The following is a 21,173-nucleotide window of genomic DNA, read 5'->3' as shown; positions in this document are numbered from 1 at the left end:
CTGATGTGATTAGGTCCAGTGATGGTGTCTCCAGCATAGATATGCGGATAGAGCTGTCAATGGGGTTTGTTGCAAGGAAAAGTTCCAGAATTAGTATTTCTGTGGTGTGGTGAGTGGTTGCTAGTGTTACCTGCTATTAACTGGTCTGACTCCCCTTTGAGAAATTGTCCCTTGAGTTTTCTGATACTATTCATCACTATCTGGATCTGACTCAGCATTTCTAGACTGTCGGTACTAAGTTTTTACATGGTCTCAAGGGGTTACCTGCAAAAAGTTATCAGATTCACTGTTTTTTTCCCACTGCTTTTTCAACCCCAGCGTGAAAGGCTGCGCAGAAGAGGGTGTGTTTAATCAAATTCTCCAGGTGTCTCTCATTCCCGCCGATGTGTTAACACATCTCTGGTGAGGTGGGGGTCAGACCTGAAGAAAACCCTCTCAAGTGCCACCGCGCCATAGAGGCAGGGGGGAGGGTCACCCCTTACCCAATCAGACCTCTGAGCAGAGCTCTCTGGGAACCGCCCAGAGAGGAGAAGCTGCTGCAGTCGGGGCTGGCTGCGGGAGCTCCCCTCCGCATCCCTTTTTTGTAACCTGGACCTCACTGCGCTCCCGGTTGTCTCATTAGCCGTCCCCGGTGCTCAGTCGGGGGCTGGGGCCCAGCGGCGCTTCCCCCGACCCCGCTCAAGGCTCACAAATAGCACAAATAGCAGGGAGAGGGGGGCGCGAGCTGCCGGCTTCCCTGGGACCCCGACACACCGACCCCCAGTAGCCCCGCTGGCGGCGGCCGCTACGTACCGCCCAGGACTTATGTCCCTGGGGAGAGGCGCCCGCCCCACTGAGGTTCCCGTTGGGAGCGGGGGTCCCTCTGCGCGCCTGTAGCCAGGCCTCGGCGCCCTGGCCTCCGCCCTCCAGCGGACTCCCTCCTACTCACTGCGCGGCTTTGGCGTTGGCAGGTGGTGAGGGCCAGGTCTCGGGGAATCCCTCCCCCGGCTTGCTCGTGTTCAGCGACCCCCGACCTCGCTCCTCCGGTCGCAACCCCGGCGTTTGTTTTTGATCAACTGACAGCCTTGCAGCCAATCAGATCACTCCTTCTTCGGAGCGGCCGAGCCCCTCCGCCCAATCATTCGCCTTCGTGTTACGAGGTGTCGGTCACCATAGAGACGGCTAAACGCCGTCGCCGTTGCCAGGGTCACAGTAACACTCCGGGGTTGGGGAGGGGTGGCTAAGGGCGCCCAGTGGGAGCGAGGCGTGCCCGGCCCGAGGGGGTGTAGGGTAGCGGCTCTGCCAGGGAGTTCGGAGCTCAGGAGGGTCCGCCCCGCTCTGGGGCAGCAGGTGGGTGGGCAGCGAGCGGTGCTGGGAGCTCCCGACCGCGGCACAGCGGCCCTCTCTGAACACCTCTTACATCCGTCTCCCTGCGGCGCATTGCCTTTGAATACCGCCAGTCTCTGTCCGCCAGGCGTTAGCGTCTGTACACTTCCCGCAGGGCCAGCTCCAGCCGTTATTAAACGTTAACGCGGTGGTTGCCCAACCGTTTCACTAGGACGGGCCCCCAATTACCCCGCACCACCAAAACTGTTCACAGACCCCCAAAGCCAATTCTAGCCGCTATGCAAACTTCATTAAATGACAAAGGAGACCACAGCATAGATTATCAGACAGCAATTAACAGTATTGGATGCTTAATTTGAAAATAAGGTAGTGTAAGGTTGCAATTTATTTCAATAAAAATGATCATGGGAAATAAGTGTATGTTGTTTTTCCACGGACCTTCCCCTGCAATACCACTGTCTTAAAGAATCAGGAAATGAAATTATGGCTGCAGCCAGGGTCTGCAATTCAAGCACAAAAAGGTTTGTTTTTTAAATTAAAAAACAAAACAAAACAAAACAAAAAAAAACCACACACACCCCCCCTAAACTTGGCAGAAATGTTATTTCCATTAAGCATCTACCTAGGTTTTAATCTACACCAGTTTTCCCATTTATAAAGATGCTAAAAGTAACATAAGTCTTTATAGTGGAAGGTGGTGTGCATTTAATAATTTTATTAAAATTTACTGTACACAAGAAATCAGAAAAAAAGTTCCTTTCCCCAAAGCTGCAGTTTTTTGGTTATTTGGCTGGAAGTATTTATTCTTTCCTTTTTAACACACCTAACCCAGTTCTGAATGACTGTTCGTGATTTGGGCAATTTCTAAATCTGGTTAGAAAGTCAAACATTTAATACTTATAGAATCATTCTCTCAAAATATCACAAAATACAGACAACTTCTGGCAAATTTACAGCACAACATACGCAGATCATCTGCTCAGATAACAGTACCTGTCTACCTTTTACTGGTTTGTCTACAGACCAAAACTGCTGTTTTGAAATAATTTTGAAATAGCAGACAGTTTATTTCAAATTCTGTAAACCTCATTTAAGAGGAACAGTGCCTACTCTGAAATAGGTATTTCGAATTGGGGGTGTACATACCGTAGTCCCTCAAGTTATGTGAGGGTTGTGTTCCTACACACCCTTGCATAACTCAAATTTCACACAAGTCTGGTGGCACCTACCCCCCGCCCCCAGCAGAAAGCACCTTCTGCAGCTGGGGAAGTAGCAGGAGCATCTAGAGCTCCTTCTGAGAGTTAAGTCATGGGGTTGGGGAGAATTAAGCTTCGCCGTGGGTTGGGGCCACAGGAGGGGCCAGAGGGGTTAAGCCCATGGTGAGTTAGGGCTGCAAGGCAACAGGAGGGTGGTGAGCCGGGGCTGCCTGGCCTTTTGGTGGGGGGTTGAGCCAGAGCCCCACAGGGGGTATGTGTGTGTGAACCGGGGTTGCATGGGGCACAAGCGGGAGCCACGCGAGGCGGGGGGCGTGATCTGGAGCCACGTATGGCTCAGGGTAGAACGGGGGCCGGTGGGGGAGTGGAACCAGAGCCACAGGTAGGTGGGGGGGTTGAACTGGGGCCATGTGGTCTGGGGGGTTGAGCTGGGGTGAACAGGATTTTGAGTTGTGCTTAACTCCTGTTAATGCAAGTTAAGCACAACTTGAAATTGCGCATTTCAAGGGATTACTGTACAGGAAATAGCGGCTATTTCAAAATGGGCTCTATTGTGTGTGGATGCTATTTCGATACACATTTTGCGTGTAGATGTGCTATTTCGAAATAAGCTCTTCTGGAAAAATCTCTTCCGGAATAGCTTATTCTGAAATAACGCTGCTGTATAGTCTACTCTGAATTACCTATTCTAGAACAGGTATTCCAAAATGTGTATGCAGATGGAATTAATCTAGAATAACTTTTATATGTAGGCAAATCGAGTAGACTTCATCAATCAGAAAAGTCAGTTGATACCTACACATAATTTTAAGGTTGTCTTTCCCTTGCCAGACAGAGGAAGAAAGCAGAATAGCTTTATACCAGTGCCATTATTCCTCTACTTGACATTTACATATTAGCACGGAAGTAGAAACCAAACCATTTAATTCAGTTCAGTAGATTTTTATTGCTTCTGCCAACTTTTTGAAACATTACAAAAAATAACTTTCTTCTAATCACAAACAAATTACAAAGGCTCGATATTTTACATTAGCAACAGAGAATTGTATGTACTTCATATAAACTTAAAACATTGTTTCTACTTTTGGAATTATGTTAACTGGCTTTGGGTTTTATTATAAAAGTAAAAGCATCACTGTTTTATTTAGAAAAGCAGTCATAAAAAGCTGGACCTGTATGTAACTATATCTCAAGTGACCAAATATAAATACTAAAATTAAAAATTTTGTTCAGTTAAATGTGCTGAACCTTGGAAGACAAAAACAATGTCAATCATGTATCAACAACAGAAGGGAAAATATACTTATAAATGCCATGTCGTGTCTTACTAAAGTTATTATTTAGAAAAACTCTGAATGCTTGATACATTACTCATATTACTCTAAAAACTCCGAATAAGTGTTAATATATACTCGATTCAACATGAAAAAGTAGTTAGGATCATGTAAATTCAAACTAAAAGTTTTGCCTATAAATTGACAATTTTACTAAAAAAAGTTACAAAATAAAATTCACTTTTAATTAAAATTACTAGGCAAGTTTCTTTTGCATTTAGAACACTACATTTTCAGAGACTCAAACCTGTGTGCCTGTAGTCTTAAGTTTATTTTCTATACAATAAATTACTGTTGATATAAACAAGCCACCCTCACACACTAGCACTAAGTTAAATAATGGATGTGACTGAGACAAGTAATTTTAAAATATTAAATTACTAATCATATGAAACAAAAGAAAATTAAAATCAACATATGGTGCTAGTGGCCTAGAAATTCTATATTTGTGAATTTAAAACAATATGAACCAATTATGTTATGCATTTACAGAAATTATGTATAATATATAATCCTTTATAACACTAGAGGCTCTGTTACATTACAACTATTTATTACAGTTATATTTTATAGCACTTTGAAACTAACTTTGCAAAGTGCAAATGTTAGAAAACCTCTATACACAGATAAATGCATTTGAAACAAAGGATACTGGGAGAAGTCTTGTTAAACATAAGAGAAATAACGTGTTTGGTTGGAAAAAACACTAATGCTCTGAATTCTGTCCTACAAATTTTGGGATAAACTTGGCAACCTGGAACATCTTGTACTTTTAAAAATGACATTAAAATGAAGAGAAAAGTATAATTAACTTGGACACATAAAACCAAAATAAAATGTGTTTCTTGTAATGCAGAAGAAAAACCAGTAAATCAATTTTTGTAAAGTTAATGTTTAAAAATGACTGCTCTGTAAATTAGATGTTGTAGGAGATATTTGAAATGCATGGTCAAAAGTAAGACCTATCCTTTATGTAAACATACATCTTTATAAATAAATTAAAAAGGATCAAAAGAGGGATTTCCTGAGGTGGCTCTGCAGCCAGATAAACAGTAGCATTAAATTCCCTCCCTGGCAAACAAGGCATCCAAAAAGTGCAAGGCTCTCTATTTTATTCTACTGTTAGAAAGGAAGGGAGGAGGAGGCTTAATTTTAAAGTTTTACCCCAAGGTAAATCAGTGCACAGTAATTATCACTGCTCATTTACCCCTGTTTTAAGGGAGCCTTTATACATACACCCAGGAAACGATGTCCTTTGCTATTTTACTTTAACACTATACATGATTTTCTTAATGAAAGGAAGGATTTATACAAAGTAAATAATAAGCAGCAAATTACTTAAACATAAGTTACCACTGGGTTTTTATGCACATAATACCAGGTCTAAGTCTGATGTCCAGTGTTAAAAAAAAAAGTGAGACACCACATTATTAACCAACAATATTGGAACAAACTGTAAACAATTTTGAAAGTCATGGTATTTCTGGCACTATTAATTTACATTATTTATCAGAATCGAAAGAATACTGTGATTCTAAGAGGATTTCAAATTTACTTTAAATAGAAAAATACCCACTTCCTGTAAAGTAGCCAAAAGCTATTATTCCTTTGGCAATGGAAACCAGATGCAAAATGTTCAACATCATGGAACTCTGAACTCTGACATTAAAGGGTTAAAAATCTCAAAACCTAGGATGTCAGTTTGGGTTGTTGGAAACTTGTGAAGCTGTGGAGGAATAAGATAGTAGAGGAAGACCAGACAATTTTTGAAAAAGCACTGTGGATAATGTTATGTACACTGTCAAAGCTGAGTTTTTAATTCTCCTTGACTGTATCAAAAAGAAGATACTTCACAACCAGGAGCTGACTTGCACACACGAACTTAATTCTTTTGGCTATGTCTAAACTACAGGCTTCTGTTGGAGACTGGAGGTCTCTCAGCCGCAGAATGCTCCATCAGGAGCATTCTGCCAACATCCCTGTCTTCCTTATGGAAGGGGTGTCTCAGCAGAGTGAATTTTCCCTACATTTGTCCCCGTATGGATAGGCCAAATGCCAGGAAAGCCTCTTCCAACACAGATGTCAGCAAGAGATATGCAAGAAATGGTGTGCAGTTTGCATATCTTTTGCTGACAGTTTTCAGCAATCTAGACACAGCCTCCGTGAAGTGTATTTGGGACAGACACAATTCTAGAGAGGGGAAAAAAACATGTTCCTTGATGGAGTATATATTTAAGCTAAGAAACAGGCCATGTCAACACCCATGAATGAAGAAATACTTACACTGTAACTGACTCAATGTTAGTCACTTTGATAGTGCAGATCTTACTTGATTTTGCTCAGACTTCAGGCATTACTGTGATGTAAGTTTGCACAGCGTTACTCACGCTGCTTTGTATTGTTCGCTGTGTCAAAAAGAAATTTCCTGCCTGGAATTCAAACTAAATTAGCAGCACCAGTTTACTATATCATGATTACAACTAAAGGGGATGGTAATTTATGTCATAACTGTAGCAACATTCCCACCCATATCCACTTACTGTTTTTAGTTTTATTTTAAAATTATCTTGTCCCCAAATTAGAGCTGGACAGCATTCAAGTCCATATTGGGTGGTATTATCAAAACCTTTGCCTTAACTTTGCTCCCTTTGACGTTATTGAGTGCTTAACCATAAAATCAAAGGCAAAACACTCATTAACTTCAATAGGCACTGCGTTGTTAAGCCAATGCAGAATCCCTTTGGAAATAGTGCCCTTTATTTTTAATATTTATATTTCATACTTAAAACTACAATTATGGGCATAGCAAATGTTGTTAGCAGGTCAAAAGTTTGATAAATCACTTGAGAAAATAAAACACACACACACACACACACCGTCTCCCAAGAGTAAGGCAAAGAACATCAATGATGAAAACAGAAAAGTGAGCAAGATTTTGATCTTTACATAAAATTATAACATTTCCTCAAATGCAAATGCTCACACTTACCACTGTGGAAATGTTAGTACAATAAGTTCGGACACATCGCCTGAATTCTTATTGTCTAAATGTCCAAGGGCAACAATAAATTACATTTACTTTAACATACAAATATTAACTTTTTCAAATTTGTTTTACATCACTGAGATTCATACCAATTCAAATAAATAAAACATTTTTTTAAAAATCATGGTTAGTATGTTACCAACTATGCCCTTTTACAATGGCAAGTCTCATAACTGTAAAAAACACAAAACCTTAGGTAGACAGTAATCCATAAAATACCGGTCATAAAGCTATTTCAGAATTATAACCAACTGCTGATGAGTTTAGTCAAACAGTTTATAAATTAAAAAAAGAAAAAGAAAAAGGATTAAACCTGATTCAAACAAAAGACATTCTGATATGGTCAAGAGATGATGGAAACATTCCAGTCTCATCTCTCAGAACGTGGGTCTTCCATTAGGGTCAACAGAAGTTATGCATGCACAGGGAGAAGAGACCATCTAAGAGTATAAGACTATAATAATGATGAGCATTATTAAATAGTGATCAACCAAACCAAATACATACTGAATTATTTCTGTTAGAGAGCCATTTTACACTGCTTAAACATTGAGCTTCCAGAAATATCAAATACTGATTTGAGATTAAAACCACATTTAAAGAGGACCCATATTGCTATTAATATAGTAAGAGTTGAATAAATTTTAAGGGCTATGGAACAGTATTAAATATATTTTAAGGACTACATCATGTATCAGTTTAGGGCTGAATGGCCAATGCCATAAAATATGAATGATAGAATCCATAGTAAAGTAAAAATGCAATAATGGCACATAAACATTTGTTCTATGGAAACTACCATACTCTATGCTTTTCCTGAAAAAATATCAAATGTAAAATTGCCTGCACTGAAAACAAAATTCTGTAGCACATGAAGTTGGAGAGGTATTACAAAATACCAAGTAATGTGGACCAATAATTTTCAGCAAAAGCTGACTTGACATTTATGCACATATTGATTACCAAAAAAGAATATTCATTCATTTCAATCTTCCTATTTAAAAAAGAAAATAAAATTTCCAATAAAATAAATATCTGAGTGATCACCACCCATCTTACTTGTATGAACATTTCATTATACACAATTATATCTACAGTGCTAATAACTGCAGTCAAACATGTGATACTTAAAGAACCAGGAAAATCACCATTCAATGGTATGATATTCTACAGTGATATATACATATATAAACACACACAATTCCCCTAGATTTCATTCTATAATGAGGTTTCAGCATCCACATACTTCATTACAGGTGAATCTTCCATGCTTATTTTCACACTTTCTGGTTTTTCAGGGCTGTTGAGAACAAAGACAAAGGTTTACGGTGTCTAACAAAATGACAAAAATTAGGCCAAATCCTTCCAAACTTTGGCAAGCAAGCATCGAAAGGTTGAGAGATATTATATATATATACATATATATACACACACACACACGCACGCACGCACGCACATAATAAACTTATATACACAGGACTAGTATGAAAAAGGAAACCAGCAAACAAACCTACATGTAAATTCTTACATGCCATTTTGCTCTTACTTTGGGGGTTGGAATGTAAGATTCTTGCGAACTAAAGTGATATGCCCAATCAGAAAATGATATAATTGGCTACTTAAATGCAATGACAGTCAAGGTGTAAAAATAATATTAATCAACAACATTTAATTATTTTTGGGAAAATTTAGTTTTGTTAATTATGTGTAAGTGAAGAAGGGAGAGTTGGAGGGGTGAGGAAAAATCCAACAAATTCAATTAACATCACAGATGTTTTGCGATGGACTAGTATATGTCTGCATGTATCGCTAACCAATCTGCAACTCCATTTTGTTTTGTGAACACTGTCTTGCTTGTAAACTATACTGTGCCTACAACTTTTGCCTTTTAACCTCCATATTGGAAGGACTGGGGTTTCAGCAAATGTCCAGAGAAGAGAGGGTTAACAATAGATATCAAGCAGGAGTTGTTCACCTAGATCACAGGTGGCCAACTCGTGGCTCTGGAGCAGCATGGAGGTTTTTGAGCAATTAAATTGTTTCTCCTGCTTGGAGCAGTGCACCAGGAGTGCCATCTGCCGCTCTGTGCAAGCATCCCAGCACTTTGTGAGAGTCTTCAACATTGAATTTGAGTGTGGGACTGGGGTGCCTGGTTCTGGGGGAGGGCAGTGAATTAGAGCAGGAGGGAGAGGCTGGGAGTGCTTGGATCTGGGGTAGTGGAGGGGCATTCGGTTACAGCAGGGAGGTGGGGGTACCTGGTTCCGGAGGAGGAGACAGGGATTGAGTTAGAGTGGAGGGCTGGGAGTGCCTGGCTCTCGGGGAGGAGAGTGGACTTGGGTTAAAGCAGGCAAGCTGGGGGTACCTAGCTCTGGGCAATGGGTGGGGGATTGGGTTATAGCAGTGAGCTGGGGGTGCCTGGTTCTGTAGGAGGATTGGGTTAGAGCCGGGGTCTGGGGGTGGCGGAGGGCATTGAGCCATTATAAATCTAGCTATAGCTAGATAAATGTATCAAATGTATATATAACATGGGGCTCTTTACACTCTATCCATGACTTTAAGTCCCTAACTGGTTGGCCACTACTGACCTAGGTGGTCTGCTATTCAAATGAAAGACTCCATGAACAATGATCTAGCCGATATCCAAAGCAATACTCTTCTCAGGTAGGCCATAACTAAGCAACAGACTACTTGACAAATGTCAAGCAATTCAGAGGAGTCATTCAAGCAAGGGAAACTGGAACTTAAGGAGGCCTCCCAGCCGCCCATGAAGAATTGCAGCTCAATGTCCTGGGACGCTGTGGTGTAGCACTGCATGGTGAGTGCTGGGGGGAAAGAGGCTGAAGGGAGGCACTCCTCTGTGGCTGGTGCTGCCATCCACTCCCCCGACCCCTGCCCCAGGAAATCCTCCCCCTCCTAGGCCAAGCAGGGAACTGTGCTATTACTGTTGCATATTATTGCAGTCTAATTCTAATTATATATATTGGGATCTTTAGCAATTAGAATGAACATCTTGGAAATATTTTAACTAGAGTTGGAATGGGACAGTGTTTAGAGATATCTACATAAAGCAGGACAAGGGAGTTACTGCTCATTTCAGATTAAGAAAGAACAAGGGCGGTAAACTAAAATTAGCAACGAGTACTCTCAATTGTATGGCCAAGAACGTGGCCAGAGCATTCTCAGGGCATCTAACACCTTTGCTCATCTGTTATTGTGCTGGTTCAGACTGGCTCATGCAGAGATATTTGGACTAAAAATATGAGACATATGATTGACAGTCATCTGAATCAGGACACTAGGCATGCACGAAGATCAATGTGGAAGGGAACACTTCATTTACACTAAGGGACTCAACAGATTTGGTATGAGCACAGTGCATAGATGCAATACTTCACAAGTCCTTACTGCACTTGCTAAATTTTAGGTTAGCCTCTTCTTCCAGTATTAATTAATTAGTTAGATCTCCTTTAAGCCTCTCCTTATTTGGCTTGATATCAGATTAATTTATTGCTATGTATGATACTCCTAATTGGTCTTCAATATTAGCTACATATTTGATTTGTTCTACATTTTAAAGGTTTTTTAACAAAATTCTTCATACATTTGCCTGAAGCGAGATATTAAATGATAAAACCTAGTGATTTTGATTTCCTGGGTATTCAGTATCTTCAGGCACTAACTTTATATGCATGTCTCCCAAAGAGTAACATTGACTATCTGATCATTAGCTGAGTAACAGTAAGAAAAATTACAGTTGACTGCATGTGCCACTGTTCTATATTTGATAGTGTGAAAATCCAGAGAGGGACCAGAGAGAAGTGTGATATGATCAAAGCAATAAGCTAAGAAAAAGGATCTTAGCAGCAGCATTCTGAATGGATGAAAGACTGGGCAAGAACACATTTGCCAAAGCTAAAGAAAAGGATGTTGCAGTAACATACTGTAAAAATATTTTTTTGTAATTTGAAGTGTAATGACATCCCAAGAGATGCATGAGGAACTATAACTATCAAAGGACAAACCCATCATGAAGAACAGAACAGCAAACTCTATGGTAATGAATCGCCTGAGTGACAATCCCATGAGGTCTTTCAAGTCATACAGGAAATACTTTTCCTTCTTTAAGAGACACCATTTGCATATCATACCAGTTCCTGGACATCACATGTTATCTCACAATAGGTAAAAACTACAACAAACTGTATTTTAAAAAAAAAGATCAATGACACTTCATACAATAAGTATTAAAGAAATCAAAGAGCTTGGAGAATCAAAGAATAGACCAACTCTCAGAAAAAGCTAATTTAAAGGGGAGCTGCCTAAAGGGTCAGGGATGAAAGAAAGAAATCACTCATTAAGAAATTAAAGCTGTTTATTAAGCAGTACAAGAGAGGCTATAATGGGTGGTCTCAAGCATCCGTTCTCTGAGAACTCTCTGCCTGCCCATGATCAAGGAATTGGCTTGAAGTTAGTTGAGACAATAATGTTAAAAAGTTACTCATCTTTTGCAACTTATTCTTCAAGATCTGGTACTCCTATCAATTCCAAACAGGTGTGTGTGCACCCTGCCCATAGCTGCCGCTGCAGTAAAACTTTCTGACTACCCTTCAGGTTGGCTGTGGAGCCCCCTGGAGTGGTGCTGATGGGACACACTGAATGTGACCTTGCTACTTCTCAGTTTATTCTTCACAGCTACTCCAATAGAGAGAAAGGAGGGTGGGTATGGAGTAGATATGAGCAGCACAACCCAAAGAACAATAGTTACAAAAAGTGAGTAGCCATTTTTGGTCTTTTGACTACTTGCTCAGATCAATTCAAATTAGGTGATCCTAAAGCTTTACCAAGGAGGGGACAGAGTCAAAGACCCAAAGACTTGAGCACTGTGGTGCTGATGCTGTATTTGGATTGTTCCACAATGCCATAGTGTGACACGAAGGTATGCATGGAGGACTGTATCACAGCTCTGCAGATATCCTGGAGAGGTACACGAGCCAGGAAAGCAGCCAAGGAGTCCTGCACTTGCATGGAATGCACCATAAGAAGCAGTGAGGGAACCTTGGACAAGCCATAGTACATCTGCATGTATGCTGTAATCCAGGAGGAAATACGCTGCGACAATAATCAGCAGTCCCTTCATGAGATCCACCACTTCCACAAACAACTGTGAGGATTTTTGAAAGGGTTTAGTACAGTTGATGTAGAAGGCAAGTACTCTTCTGACATTAAGGAAGCGCAGTTTTTGCTCCATTGAGCTTTTGTGAGGCTTGGGGTAAAAACAAGTAGAAATGTATCCTGGCTGGCATGGAAGCTGGAGATCGCTTTTGGAAAGAAGGCTGGGTGAGGCTGAAGCTGAACATTGCCCTTATGAAACACAGTGTATAAGGGGCTCTCACATCAGGACACAGCATTCCAACACCTGCTGAGTGGAGGTGGTGGCTATTATAAAGGTCACTTTCCACGAGAATGATAGAAGGAAGCGTGTGGCCAAGGGCTCAACGGGAGGTCCCATACACATGGCAAGGACCAAGTTGAGATCCCCTGTAGGGACAGGATGCCACACGAGTTAGTGGCATCTGTCCATATCATTAAGGAAGTGCTTGTGAAGATAAAAAACAACCTGCTTCTCCTGTACGGATAGCCAAAAGGGCTTCCATAAGAGCCTTCAGCGAAGAAGTCACCCTGTTGCTTAAGAGACACAGTGGATTTGAACATCTGGGGGACAGAGATGGACTGGGAAGATGGAGAGATTGCATTGAGAGCACCAAGACAAAAGCCACTTCCATTAAGCTTTGTAGTCTAGTGGAGGGCTTTCTGTTACTGAGAAGGATGTGTTGGATCTGCTCGATAGGGTTCAGCCACGCAGCTTCCATGCCATAGGATGGATGGAATGAAGGTCCAGGAGATGGAGCCAATTGTGGTCCTGTATGAGGAGGCCCAGGAGGAGGGGTAGTGGAAGGGGTGGCTGCAATAGCTTCAGCATCATGGGATACTAGTACTGATGGACCCAGCCCAGGGCTACCAAGATTCTGTTCACCTTGTCCGTGCACAGTTTGATGGGCACTTTGTGGACTAGCAGCAATGGTGGGAATGTATACAGCAGACTGGGTCTGCCACGGGATTAAGAATGTGTCCCCTAAGCACCCTGGAGTGACATTGTGGAAGGAGCAGAAGCAGGAGCACTTCTAATGGTCTCAGGTATGGAAGAAGTCTACCCAAAAAAAAACCCACCTCTGGAAAATAGTATGGTGACATCCAGCCAGATCAACCACTGGTAGGCAAAGAAACGCTGGCTGGTTCTTAAGGCCAGGAAGTAATATGCCTCCAGGTGAATACAAGGGACTACACAAAATTTCTACAATCGAAAGGCTTCCAGACAGAAGGGAGAAGATTGGGCTGTGCCCTGTTTGTTGATGTAGTCAATGGCAGTCAAAGGTCTGATACTAGTTTCACTATAATCTTGCTAAAGATTGCCAAAAAAGGTCTTCAGAATTTCAGCATGCGCCTTGAAAGTTAGTGGTCAATATAAATTCCGCCACACATTTTCAAGGTATAGAAAATACATTTTTAAAACAAACTGTTTTCATAGCCAACAGCTGCTAAACACAAACAAAACTGCAGTTAGAAAATGTGTAAGTGGGTAATTATAGCTACCTCAGGTTAGCTCTGGTTACTTTGGCATTCTCAGTATTCATGGAAAGAGCCTTCCACTGTGCAGTTTTGGCCATTTCATCTGATATATTTACAACTGAGGGATCAATGCTGAAGAACAAACACACTTTTTGGTTAGTACTCAATTCTTTGCAAAAGCATTAACTTTTGTCACCCATATTGTTCACATCAGTAGTGCCTTCTGTTATCACTTACATAGCCACAAGTTGCATTTTAAGTAAAAATCATCACAATGCAGTTAAACAGAAATTTAGACCACCAAATACCAGGCAGTTTCCCATGGTGTAGCAGCTTAGAACTATCTTTGATAGGAGACATCATTGTTGGTAAGGCTGCAAAGGCCTCCAACTCAGCTCGACAGCATTTTTGTGTTTTTCTGTCTTGTGTTACACAGAATCTTTTGAACTCAGCATCCCATCAATTCCAAAATTTCAGGAAATGTTCTAGGCATCAAAGTCCTTAGCCCTACTGACTTGGGGAAAGAATCAGAAAACCAAAAGGAACAACAGGGGACACATGGCACCCTGGTATCCGACTAACACACCCATACCTTCATGCACCTCTGCAACTGTCTGTAGATCAAACTGCATATCTCATATCCAACCAGCCTCCCAATGGATTTTAACATCTTAACACCCTGTGCTTACTCTCATGCCCCATATTTTCCCCTCTTCCTCTTCACCCCAGCATTAATATGGGAAATAAGTCTGTTAGGCTGTGCGTACACTAGCTCCCAACTTCGAAGGGAGCATGGTAAGCAGGGTGTTGGGAAATTACTAATGAAGTGCTGTGGTACATATGCTTCATTAAGCTAACTGGAAGTGCCGGCTTGTGTGTAGGTGTAAAGGGACTTTGAAGTAGCCCAGGCACTTTGACGTATCGGTGCGTTAGCTGTGGCTACACGCAAGCTGGCACTTCAACGTTTTTTGCTTCAAAGTTGCCATGGGAGTGAGAATTAGCTTAATGAAGTGCTGATTATGCACCCCAGAACTTCATTAGTAGTCTCCCAACACCCTATTTACCATGCTCCCTTTGAAGTTGGGAGCTAGTGTAGACACCGCCTAACAGACTTATTTCCCATATTAATGCTGGGGTGAAGAGGAAGAGGGGAAAATATGGGGCATGAGAGTAAGCACATAGCCCCTGGCACAGGGAAGACAAGGAGGAGCTGCAGGGAGTCCCTGCAACAGAAGTAGATGTCAGTATGGCACACAGGGAGATTATGGGGGTGGAATGCAGGAATGATCTCCTCCCACTTCAATATTAATTAGATACTTAATTTTTTCAAATATATTTTCCTGTAATCTCTCAAAAATCCAGTATGGGTTGTTTAGGAATTATAAGAAGTCATGCTTTATTTTTAAATAAAGGATGACATCTTTCAGAGATCAGAATTGTTCCAACTTACCCCCAGGAAATTATCAGAGAAGGAAGTATAGGAGACACTATGATTCTGAATTTGCTAAATTAACCTAGGTTGAAATGGACCTATATCATGAAGTATGAAGATCTAAACTGTCTTCTGCTGATCCAGCATTTGAAATCAGGTGATATTTGCTAGACTGCTTATAAAAATCTACGTGTTACAAAAATCTACTTTTTAAACACACCCCTGCCCCCCCCCCCCCCCCCCCCCCGACAGATCTATATACAGACAGCACATAGTGTCTCAGTCAAGTCGTTTTTGCTACTTTTCACCAATTTAATCCACCCACAAGTGTAGTCCCTTTACGGAAATGTTTAGCCACACTGACTCATTCTCCAGTAGCACACACCATATGGATCTATTTATACCTGTGCAAAGTGGGCTAGAAACACTACCTTATCAGGAGAATAGTGTTTCAAACCCTCTCTCTTCATATCTGACTCACGTGCATGACAATGGAGAATAAGGTTAATTCTGAGTAACAGCACATTTTTAGCTGCCCTCACTAGAGTTTTCAGATTATTAAACTATTTCATATATGCACACTTATAATTAGAGATAAAAATATAACAATCTGCAAAAAACAGGTTTAGACCTCAATTTCAGAAATCAAAGCATCTGATAAGTGTATGGCTTAACTATTAGTGAATTATAATTAAATGCCACATAATATTTCATATAATTAGCCATGCATAGTAGCGCACAAACATTCTATAGAGAAGAACTGACCAAAACAGCTTCTTCACCCTGTGAACAGCTGGTCGAAACTGATTCATCTGATCTGTTCAAGATGGTCATGTGTATGAATGATTAAGAGGCAATTTAATTTTTTAAAAACACACAAGCCCCTGCATCATAAAAGGAAAGATTTACTTCCGCTGTCTCATTCCCCAATCCGTCATAGCTAGCTAGCTGAGTCACAAGCTTAAATGTAAACTTGTTCGCTCAAATATTTCAATTATATTTATTTAAAGAAAAATATCAAATATTGCTTATAATACATAGCTATTTAAAACCCCAATTTAAAAAAATAGTTAAATTGTATCATACCTGTATTTTAGGGCCTTTACAGGAATCTCTAAGACATTTCCTCCTTCATATGGAAGATGTACAGTTTCACTGTCCACTGTCTGAAGCATTCGCTCTGCTTCCTGCAGGCCACATGCATGACATTTGTAATATTGAAGAAGCAAAAAAAGCAAGTAATCCAAGTAAAGAATAATTTAAGTATTACACATATTCACCAATTCAGTAGGAAATGTTATTGATTTACCTTTCAACACTGGGGTGGTAGGGGGAACTTCCCTGAGATGATATTCTCTCTCTCTCCCTATCCCACCGCTAAATAACGTTTAAGGTAAGTAAGAACTGCTAATGGTATCTTCAAAAGGTGTGTTGGGAAACTGGATATGAAAGGGTTAGTTTATTTGAAACTTTAATGGGCAAAATTACTCAGACAACGTTATCGGTAATAAGTATCAACTATTCTGTTTTTACTACAGCCCTGCCATGGAGTGGATGAACTCTTAGCCCTGATAAAGTCAATGGGGTTCTGTCATTTAACTTCAACAGGACAGAACCAGGGTGTTACTATATGTTTCTAGAGAATGGTGAAAATCCCAGCACAACCAGCATGCCATGGTAGGATTTTGCTTCTGATGTTAAATATGGAAAATCCACTAAGCCAAAATTTGATACAAAATCCCATAGCACTGGCATTTTTGTAACTGCCCTATTCACTCCTTGAATCCTAACAACTGAGATTCTGGCAGAGACTTCCACATGTTGATTACCTTAGCTATAAAAACCCATGTGAATTTAATGTTAACCACATTTTTTAAAAAATTGATGGCAATTATATTACTAACTTCTAAATACTAGGATATTTGTTTAGGTTTTTTCGGCAGTTTCCTCTAGCAATTTTCATCACTTTTGGCCTTTTGTACACTTACCTCTTTTGCCCTTTTCTTTTTGTCATCTTCTTTTTTCTTCTTGCTTTCTGGCATAAGGTCATCTAGCCAACTAAGTTCTCGTTTGGTGAAACACAGATCCATGAGCTTACGAATAAACACTAATGCTAGAACCTTACAGGACATAAGAATTGACTCTTTCAGAATAGCTTTACATGAATATTTGAAACATATTAGTGTATACATGTTTATTTTTCAGCTTTCTACACAAAGATATTACATCATAACTTCATAAAAATAGATCTGACTCATTACTAACAGAACAGATGGACACTGAAATAACTACCATAAACCATTTTTTAACTAAGCCTACTGCTATTCAATTAAATTTGACTCTTGTTTAAAGAAAAATAATTATTTGCTTCCCAAAAAGGAGGATTTTTACTAGAACCTTTTTTCTAGTCAGCAAATAAGCCTTGAAGAGATGTATTAAACCACAGACCCTTTTGAAAAACGAATGCATTTCAAAAGATGCTATGGAAGCACTTACCATCATAGGAAAAACAACAGCAGCTGCAGAGGCTTTAATCACCCACAGAAGAACTAGGCAGGTGAGCTGAACAACTGTGAAGACATGGACCTTCCAAAGTGGCACATAACGTAGATAGATCAGATCAGGTTGATGTTTGGCAGGCATTCCAAACAATTTTATACGGTCAAAAAACTATTGAAAAGAAAGTAATTCTCAGTTAATGATTTTATGCATGCAGAACTAGACAGGCTAATTACAGACATTGGGGCTACATCTACATTAAAAGTATTTTGTAGTCAAACCAGGGGTTTTGTCACTGAAACTCATGGAGCATCTACTGACAAAATGCATTTTGTTCACAGAAACTGTCAACAAAAAAGCCATGTAGATGCTCCAGGGGTACTTTTGCCAACAGAGGACATTAAAAGATGGATCTGTTTTTATGCGTAGACATGATCTGTCAACAGACATTTTGTTGGACCATCTCTTCCAACAGTAACTTCTGTAGACAGCTGCTTCTACCATAGACATAGCCTGGGAGTATTGAAAGTAAGAATTCTTTCATTTTAAAGCTGATACTTGAAATGCATTAATAGTAGTGTATATTTGATTTAAGTCACTACTTGCTTGGGATTTTAGCAAATAGGTTTCAATAGGTAAAGATTTCATATTGTTGATCAAGTGCCTGGTAAAAAACAAAAGCCAGAATTAAAGTGTTAGAGAAATAAATATGATTATCCCAGACATAATAATCACTACATGCATCTACATTCTGATCTAATAATACATGGTACCTTTACTTACACTTCAACAAAATGACATTTTAAACTTTTCTTTATGCAAACAACTTAATTCTGATATTTCCAATTTTACACTGAGCAGCTGGTATTGTTTTCTACTAACAGAAAGGACGTTTCAGTTAAGAGCAACTGAAATTTAGTGTTATTTTAGCAGCTTTTTTTTTGTAATAGTGTTTCTAAAAAAAAAAAAGCTATCTGCTTGTTTAGTAAAACTAGAACTTGCCTGGATGCCCTTTAGTGAAGATACTCCCATGTAGAGAAAGACACCATACAAAACTGGCATTGGAATAAACTGCAGGGGGAAGAAAAAAAACAAAGTTTAAAGTTTGTATTTATAGAATTACATAGTAAAATATGGCCATACACGTTAATGGAAGGTGCCTAAGGGAAGGGATCTAATTTTGTTTTTAAGTGTTAGGTTGACATACATAGAGTCTGAAGTCTTATTTCTTCAGAGAATAAATACAAAACATGACAGCAACAAGGAAGCGTGCAGGGTTGCCACTGTGCTTCAGCCAGGCTATAAAAAGACTGCATGCCATAAGAAAGTAGCTCAGTCTGCATGTCCAATCAATTCTTAGTATAACACTGCAACCTCAGTGTGAGTTAGCACCAAATAAGTTGGTTTAATTACTGTGTGATCTTCACTTTTATGTCACTAATCCAGCTAACGTAAGTGAAACAAAAAGGACTCTAAAATCTGTTCAATGCAAAAAGACTGTTTTAAATCTTCCAAAATTCAATGGGAATCTTTCCATTGACTTAATGGACTGTAGATCAGGCCTTTATAAACTATATATTCCAATGAAGAGTATTTTACAGGATATAGGTAGAGCTTGACTTTGCCCTCCAAAAAACTATACTGAAAAGTTATAAGTGCTCTGAAGACCATCAGGACACCTAGGGGTTATGGTGGATGAAAGGCTGGATATGAGTAAACACGGTGCCCTTGTAGTCAAGAAAGCTAACAGCACACTCGGGTACATTAGGAGGAGCATTTCAAGCAGATCTAGAGAAGTAGTTACTCCTCTTTATTCGGCACTGGTGAGGCCACATCTGGAATATTGTGTCCAGTTTTGGGCCCTCCAGTATAAAAAGGATGTGGATTTGCTGGAGCAGGTTCAGCGAAGGGCAACAAAAATGATTAAGGGTCTGGAGCACAAGAGCTATGAGGATAGGCTGAGGGATTTGGGCTTGTTTAGTTTACAGAAGAGAAGACTTAGAGGTGATTTAATAGCAGCCTTCAACTTCCTGAAGGGGAGCTCTAAAAAGGAGGCTGAGAAACTGTTCTCAGTGGTGTCAGATGGCAGAACAAGGAGTAATGGTCAGAAGTTGAAGAGGGAAATGTGTAGGTTGGATATTAGGAAAAACTTCTTCACCAGGTGGGTGGTGAAGCATTGGAATGCGTTGCCTAGAGAGGTGGTGGATTCCCCATCCCTTGAGGTTTTTAAGTCCCGGCTGGACAAGGTCCTGGCTGGGATGATTTACTAGGGGTTGATCCTGCTTGAAGCAGAGGGCTGGACTAGATGACCTCCTGAGGTCCCTTCCAGCCCTGTGATTCTGTAAAAAGGTAACACAAGCCTCTACTGAAACTTTCCAAACAGCAAAGAATAACGAATTGTTCACAAGCCACGTTCTTCATACTTTATATGGTGGCATGACTGTATATCTGTGAGGATACTGACTATTAAATAGACATACTAAGAAACTTTTTTGTGGTTGAATTACTACTGAATTTAATCAGGTTGAAGAAAAGCATGTACTTTTCATCAATGCACAGTGCAATAGCCACAACCATACATAATGAGAAGGAGTAGTCTGAAGCAAAAGAGTCCTACAATAGCCATTTACATCAAAAAGAAAAGCAGATGGAGTACTGCACAAGAAGCAGACATTCATAATTAGTTTCCACATGCCTTTGGCTCCATGGAAAGTGAACAACTGAGTTTCACAAGAATCAGGCATTAAATGTGAAGAAACATTATAGGTCAGATACTAATCTTCTCTATCTTCACTTCTCTACAGTACTCTGTTAAGAGTACAGATAGTCCCCGACTTACGAACGGGTTACATTCCGAACACCTGATCGTAACTCGATTTGGTCATAAGTCAGAAATATCTTTATACTGTAATCCCTTGAGGTACGTGAGGGTGGGGTTCCATGCAACTCTCGCATACCTTGAATTTTGCTAAGTTGGGGGGGGCTTGGGTTGGGGCCCTGGGAGAGGGCAGGGAGGTTAAGCCTGGGGTGGTGGGAGGGTGCAGTTGAGCTGGGGCTTGTCTACATGGGGGTCCTTTTCAAAAGGACCCTGACAACATCGAAATCTCCTTATTCTTATCAGCTGAAAGGACCCCTGTGTAGAAGAGCTGTGGGCAAGCGAACCGCAGCACTTTCGAAGTGCCACGGCCGGTGGCATGCTAATGAGGCGCTGAATATTCATTTCAGCACCTCTTTAGTATTCTTCAATGTGGCCATTAGCGTGGCCATTTCGAAGTTTTTTGTAACTGTAGTCATAGCCATGGTAATATAGATGGTGAACCTTTAATATTTTAAAGTATGTTTTTATTATGAAAAAAATACTACATAAAATGGCATCTTAACACATTTGTTCCTTTCATGTATGCAGAGTACATATTCCTTACTTCAGAAATAAAAGTTTTTACATCTCCAGTCTTTAAATCCTGCAGAGTCAATACAGATGAAGGAAAATAAGCTTGATTCTGCTCAAACTGCTGCATCAACTGAATTTATTTATTAAGTTCCAATCAGTGATGATTACCTAAAGCCACATAAATAGGGCTGATCAGAAAACAAGAATTCTATTTTGCTGCCATCTTCATATTTGTTTTCATTCAATATTGAAACAAAACTGAGGCCTTTGAAAAATGTTGTGGGGGAAAAGATACTCTTTACGC

The 21,173-nt window shown here is 40.2% G+C and overlaps 2 protein-coding genes across 17 annotated transcripts in view; both read right to left on the bottom strand.

The window, feature by feature from the left end:
* Nucleotides 1–1,025, bottom strand: part of NEK10 (NIMA related kinase 10) — a 244,257-nt gene extending 243,232 nt beyond the window's left edge. For all 7 annotated transcript variants that reach the window (XM_074984426.1, XM_074984427.1, XM_074984430.1 and 4 more), the window contains exon 1: nucleotides 929–1,025. The gene's annotated coding sequence lies outside the window, so the exon portion shown is untranslated. The remainder of the gene's footprint in view (nucleotides 1–928) is intronic.
* A 6,363-nt stretch (nucleotides 1,026–7,388) lies between these two features.
* The window catches only part of SLC4A7 (solute carrier family 4 member 7), a 167,386-nt gene continuing 153,601 nt past the window's right edge, over nucleotides 7,389–21,173 (bottom strand). For 6 of the 10 annotated variants that reach the window (XM_074984418.1, XM_074984416.1, XM_074984420.1 and 3 more), the window contains 6 exons: nucleotides 18,481–18,549; nucleotides 17,476–17,649; nucleotides 16,968–17,099; nucleotides 16,066–16,166; nucleotides 13,572–13,679; nucleotides 7,389–8,220 (listed from right to left, as the gene is read on the bottom strand). In XM_074984418.1, the coding sequence (XP_074840519.1) occupies nucleotides 8,139–8,220; nucleotides 13,572–13,679; nucleotides 16,066–16,166; nucleotides 16,968–17,099; nucleotides 17,476–17,649; nucleotides 18,481–18,549 (666 nt within the window). In that variant the 3' untranslated portion in view covers nucleotides 7,389–8,138. Of the gene's footprint in view, nucleotides 8,221–13,571; nucleotides 13,680–15,744; nucleotides 15,797–16,065; nucleotides 16,167–16,967; nucleotides 17,100–17,475; nucleotides 17,650–18,480; nucleotides 18,550–20,900; nucleotides 21,038–21,173 lie in introns of those variants that run through there. The other 4 variants (XM_074984421.1, XM_074984424.1, XM_074984423.1 and 1 more) reach the window with 3 other exon arrangements.

Source organism: Carettochelys insculpta, chromosome 2, assembly GCF_033958435.1.
Source record: "Carettochelys insculpta isolate YL-2023 chromosome 2, ASM3395843v1, whole genome shotgun sequence".
NCBI lineage: Eukaryota > Metazoa > Chordata > Testudines > Carettochelyidae > Carettochelys > Carettochelys insculpta.
Note: the sequence above shows the minus strand (reverse complement) of the source record. Positions and strands in the feature narration are given on the sequence as shown.